We start from the raw sequence: 5,605 nt of genomic DNA on the forward strand, positions 1-5,605 counted from the left end.
CACAGTCCTCTCTCTCTCTCTCTCTCTCTCTCTCTCTCTCTCTCTCTCTCTCTGTCTCGTTTCAAATCCACAACCCCCCCCTCTCTGGTTTCAAACCCACAATTCCCCTGCCTCCCCTAATAAATCCCTTTCATAATGGGTCAAATCCTTTCTTGCATGATAGCATTTCAAATCCCTGACTCCATGGCTCTGTACAGTCAGGCATCTCACCCCTGCCCCAGCATGGCTCACCCCTGCCTCAGCATAGCTCACCCCTGCCCCAGCATGGCTCACCCCTGCCCCAGCATGGCTCACCCCTGCCACAGCATGGCTCACCCCTGCCACAGCATGGCTCACCCCTGCCACAGCATGTGTCACTCCTGCCACAGCATGGCTCCCTTCAAACCTTTCTTCCAACTCTGTCTGCCATTTCACTGAACAATGATGTCTTTTCTTTTTGTACAGAAACCAGACCCATGAAGGTAAGAATCTATGTTTAAGATTTCCCGAGTGGCTCTGGTGCCTAACTTTCCTTCAAGGAAAGGTCAGAGGGTCCCCTACCACACCAACACAAAGCCAACCTTGTACTTTATGGTAAATTGTGATTTAATGCAGCTAAGACAGGCGCATAGAACTGTATGGGGCAGCAAAGGCAGTGGACACACGGAAAAGAAAAGGTGTCTTAAAACAATGTGGGTTTGCACAATGGAACGAAGAAAGCCGAAATGAAAAATACAAAATACAAGAGATTTATAACGCAAAGCCAGTTTCACATGTAAGTGCTTTATCTGTGCCAAAAGTGGGGAGCCCCAGTAAGTGGGGGAATGGCTCATCTGATGTGTATGGGAACCCAGCAAATGGAGGAAGGGCTCACCTGATGTGTGTGGGACCTCAGTGAGTATAAGAAAGGCTCAACTGATGTGTGAGGGACCCAGGTGAACAGAGGAGTGGCTCACCTGATGTTTGGGGAACCCCAGTGAGTGGGAAGATGTCTCACCTGACATTTGGGGGACCCCAGTGAGTGGGAAGATGGCTCACTTAATGTTTGGGGGACCCCAGTGAGTGGGAAGACGCCTCACCTGACTTTAGGGGACCCCAGCAAGTGGGAAGATGTCTCATCTGACTTTGGGGGACCCCAGCGAGTGGGAAGATGTCTCACCTGATGTTCAGCAGCTTCAGAGCATTTAGTAGAACCCCTCTTTTAACGTCATAATCTATTTTCTGATCAGTTCCAAAGCTTGGGGCTCTATTAATCTGAAATTTACAGAGAAAACAAAGAGTGTGGTTGAATGTTGGAGATCCATGTGTAATCTAGTCATGTTTCTTAAATGTATGTGTGATTTCCAGTCATGAGCCTAAGAGCCTTACATGGAAGACACTCTGGATCCCACCACCACGCCTGTTTTTCTATTACCCTAGGGCAAAGGACTACAGAAAACCACCTGCAAGCACCTACTTTTCCACTCATAGGCCTAGTCTTAACTGCCAGCATTACCTGACCACTCTCTTCAACCACTGACCCATCCATCCATCAAGCCTTAGGCAAGTCAAATGCGACTTAGCTTGAAAGGTGGGAAGACCCATAATAGAGATATTAGCAACATAGTAATAGCTACATGCATGTATGCTTAGCACGCAGGAATCACCAGCTCCCTCTGTTCACCACCCTGATGAATTCTATTGCTTCCTAAAATATAAATCTGGTTTCTCGCTACCTAGCCCAGTAGCGATTCAATACCCTTCATTTCTGCAAGGATTGATTCAATCACTCGGAAACCATTCCTAACTACAGACCGGACCCAATTTTCCATCCTGAAAAATGTTTGCAATGCTTGGAAATTTCGCCAGTCATTGCCCTGATTCTAAGTAGCTAGACGTTCACCTCCTCAGACACACGCTCCACTTTACGCCACATGGTGGCGCCAGTAGGTCTTTAACGCTGCTGCTGAGGCCCACAGCATCGTCAGTTGGCAGCAAAAAGAAGAGCTAGCTCTCGAACTGTACATTTAAAAATCTGAACATGCCAAATATTCACTACTCACAGCCAGCAATGCTTCAGGGTTTTTGTTATTAATGATTCTGAACTGAGTAAGGTATAAACAATGAAGGAAAAAGAATATAAGGTGTGTTTATTGGGAGGTTTTAAAAACCATACAGAATCCAACTGTTTAGTCAGCTGTAACTTAGCAAGCTAATGAAAAGCTCCTATGAGCAAATGCCTTTTACAAAGTTCACTTCGCGTTTTATAAAGTTCTTATTCCCAGAAATCTTTCATTCCATCCTTGAGAAACATAAGAGTGCCTTCGCTTTCCACCCATCAAGGACAAATGACCAGGACGGGAACAGAGGAAAAGACAGCAGCAGACAGGGAGCTAGTCCTGGGGTCAATGCGTTCAATCTCGGGAACAAGATTCCAGGCCTTCCTGAGACACAGACAGTCAAGGACTCTTCCATCCAGGAACGCCAGACACAGAGGAGCCAAGAGTCAGGTCTTATTTCCAGGACAAAGCTGAACTAAAATTCTAGCTAGCAGAAAAATAAACGTCCTTGGACATACAACACAGGCTATTTGCCCAGAATATATGAACACACTGTTCTCTTTCACTCCCTCACTCCAATTCAAAATGTGCACTTTCCTTCAAACTACAGTTTGAACCACGATCTTGTGTCGAAATCATTCAGATTGCTTACAAAAACCTGGAGACTGTGATGCAATTTCCTACGTCAAACAGCTGACCTAAGAGAGGTAACGGCTCTCTGGAATGAAAGGCCATGGCTGATCCTAGCTTCTGTGGCAGTTGGTTCCTTAAAATGTAATTCCTTCTGCTGTTTCCCTGACAGATGTCTACAAACAGTATGGAGGAGCCCTGAGAAGGCCGGATCCTTCTGTGATGCTGAATCAGGGGTCCTAGAGAGAGCATCTGGATAGGAGAGAGCTGGACAAAGGTTCTAGAGTGCCTCCTGAGTGACACAAATATAAACGTGACTGGGTGAGACATAAGCAGAGGTTGTTTCTATATTCTTTACATTGTTCCATATGTTAAGTGACATTTTATAATAAAATTCATGATGACTAGAGGGTACAGGCAGCAAACCCAGAGACATCTGATAGTTCGGCTTGCAGAAATATCAGATGGCCATAAGGGAGACTGTATGTTCCCTGCAGCGTTAAGTACTGGGTACTGAAAAGTGAATCAACTGGAGCCCCTCTCTCCGTGAAGTGCTTAAAGACACAATAAAGATGGGGTCCAGAGGCGGCGCCCAGCCAGAGGAGATATGAGATCCAGAGTTCATTGTCTAAGCAGCCAACGGCTCAGAGTCGGCAAGCTCACACGTCAGCTCACTCTACGTTAAAGTGAAGACGTGACAGGAAATCGTATCGATGCATTCCAGGGAGTGTTCTAGCCCCCAGAATTTTCATTCACTCCCTCCCACATACTCCACTCAGGCCTCATTCCAGCCAGTGAGCTGGGGACGCCTGTGCCAAGTACGCATTTGTAACAGTTTTTAAATACACAAGGACTGCGATCGCTTGATTCATTTTTACACTTCTTAGAGAACAGCTTACCTCTAGAAGCCATGGCTTGAGCTTTCTATCCAACAAGATGTCGAACCCCAGGACTTCGAAGCAGACGCTCTCGCTGCCTGGGGGCTGACCAGGTCTGCACATCCGATATGCATGCAGGACGTGGGGTTCTGCTACAATCAGAGTCTTTACCACCAACTCCTATTGAGAGTGTGACGAAAGGCATGGAGATGCTTTATTTGGATGTAGTTTCATTTTTTAAAGTGCCCTAGGGAAAACTAGCATCCATGGTGGCTTCATGGTACTCTATGGCACGAACCCCCAAGATGCTCTTCCCTCACCCCTCTCCCCAGAGCTGCTCTCTGCCCACTTATCTCTCTTCCACACTCTCTGATTTTCTCTAGCAGGTGGCACTTCTTCCCACTGAGACTCTGTGCTGTCCCATCTTCCTGAAGCATCTTCCCTTAGATTCACATGCCATCCCAGACAAAGTTTCCACAACCACACTCAAAGAACACGCTTGAAAATGCATCCCACTACCTACAGCATGAAACCAATGGAAGCTTTCAATTGTTTGAACAAGACCCTTGTACTTCTTCTTCATTTTTTTTTTTTTAGTCATTCCAGTGTCCATAACAGTGCCTTGCATCAGAGATGCTCAAAATCATTTATAAATAATTAAGTAAGAAAAAAAGGAGCATATGCTAGCCCTATACAAATGGAGAAGAGTTACAAGGAAGAAAAAATTGAGGGAGGGTGCAACATTCCCCAAATAGCCTTTATCCATGGCACTGGTTTGTACTCGGTAAAGGTTTCCCTGAGAACTGAATACATCCCAGCTATCAGTTCCAGAACCCACACGGCAGCTCCCAGCCATCTACCTCCACTTCCAGGGGATTCAAGGCTCTCTTTTGACCTCCAGAGGCACCAGCCATATACAGTACACACACACACACACACACACACACACACACATGTTCAGGCAAAATACTCATACACATAAAATAAAAACAAAATAAAAATTTTTATTTTATCCAAAATAAAAAGTATTGTGGAACTACCTATTAATTTTTTTCCATGAGGAAACACACTGTGGACTATGGGAAAAGCCAGTGACTTTTCTGGCATCTGCTTCCATTGGCTTCCTAACTCCTGCTGTCTGAGAACAGGCAATACAGAGAGCCGGTAAAGACCTTGACTCTCTGGGTCAGACAACAGGGTATGCACCTGGCTCTTCTGCTTCTTATCTGGCGGCGCAAGCATGCTGCTTCAACTCTGTGTCTCATTTTCCCAAATGTAAACCACCAGAGGACTGAGTGAGAGCCCAGACACAAAGTCCAGCACAATGCACAGAGCAAACCTTTGCTAAGTCTTAGCTACTTAACTACTGTTCTACTGCTGGTCTGTTTTTCTCAGGAATCCATCTCATGGCTCATGTCAAATATCCTACCTTTGGGTGGAGGCAGCTTCACAGGAAAGGGGGAGAAGAGCATTAACCTCAGTGTTATCACCCTGAGACATTGACCAGTTCAATGTTCAATGTTCAATGACTGCATATACACTGCGGTTTAACAGTTGTAACAATGAATTTGAAGTATTTTTAAAATATTTTCATCGAACTGATTATTCATAACCGTTATACGCATTCTAACAAAGTATCCCAATTTGTAGGGATCATGAAATGTGTCAGAGATTATGAGACTTACATTAGCATTTCAGGCTCACATCTAAAAATTATACCGCGGGATCTAAAAAGAAGTTAATTTCCATACCCTCCAGTAGTCTTGCTTGAGCAATTTCACCTACCTAAGTTTGGTGGGGAAAGTACAACTAAAACCAGAATCTAAAAAAGAGATCATGGCCACTGTTCTCTGGCTGGTCCTTCACTCCTACATCCCTCACTAAAGCAGCCCAGTAGGTTATATGTTTCCATGAGAACTCTCTCAAAGACCCAAACTCATAGGTAAAGGAGGAAAAAAAAAGAATGTCAGAAGATGAGAGCCTGGAGTATGTTCTGAATTAATGATGGATGGATGGATGGATGGATGGATGGATGGTGGATGGATGGATGGTGGATGGATGGATGAGTGGATGGGTGGA

At 45.2% G+C, this 5,605-nt stretch overlaps 1 protein-coding gene across 1 annotated transcript in view; it reads right to left on the reverse strand.

Annotated features, from left to right (window-relative positions):
- The window catches only part of Ttll7 (tubulin tyrosine ligase like 7), a 126,170-nt gene that overhangs the window by 62,863 nt on the left and 57,702 nt on the right, over positions 1–5,605 (reverse strand). The window contains exons 9-10 of the mRNA XM_028788086.1: positions 3,548–3,706; positions 1,139–1,233 (exon numbers count right to left, since the gene is read on the reverse strand). Of these exons, the coding sequence (XP_028643919.1) occupies positions 1,139–1,233; positions 3,548–3,706 (254 nt within the window). The remainder of the gene's footprint in view (positions 1–1,138; positions 1,234–3,547; positions 3,707–5,605) is intronic.

The sequence above is a fragment of the Grammomys surdaster genome, unplaced genomic scaffold, assembly GCF_004785775.1.
Source record: "Grammomys surdaster isolate TR1022 unplaced genomic scaffold, NIH_TR_1.0 125701, whole genome shotgun sequence".
NCBI lineage: Eukaryota > Metazoa > Chordata > Mammalia > Rodentia > Muridae > Grammomys > Grammomys surdaster.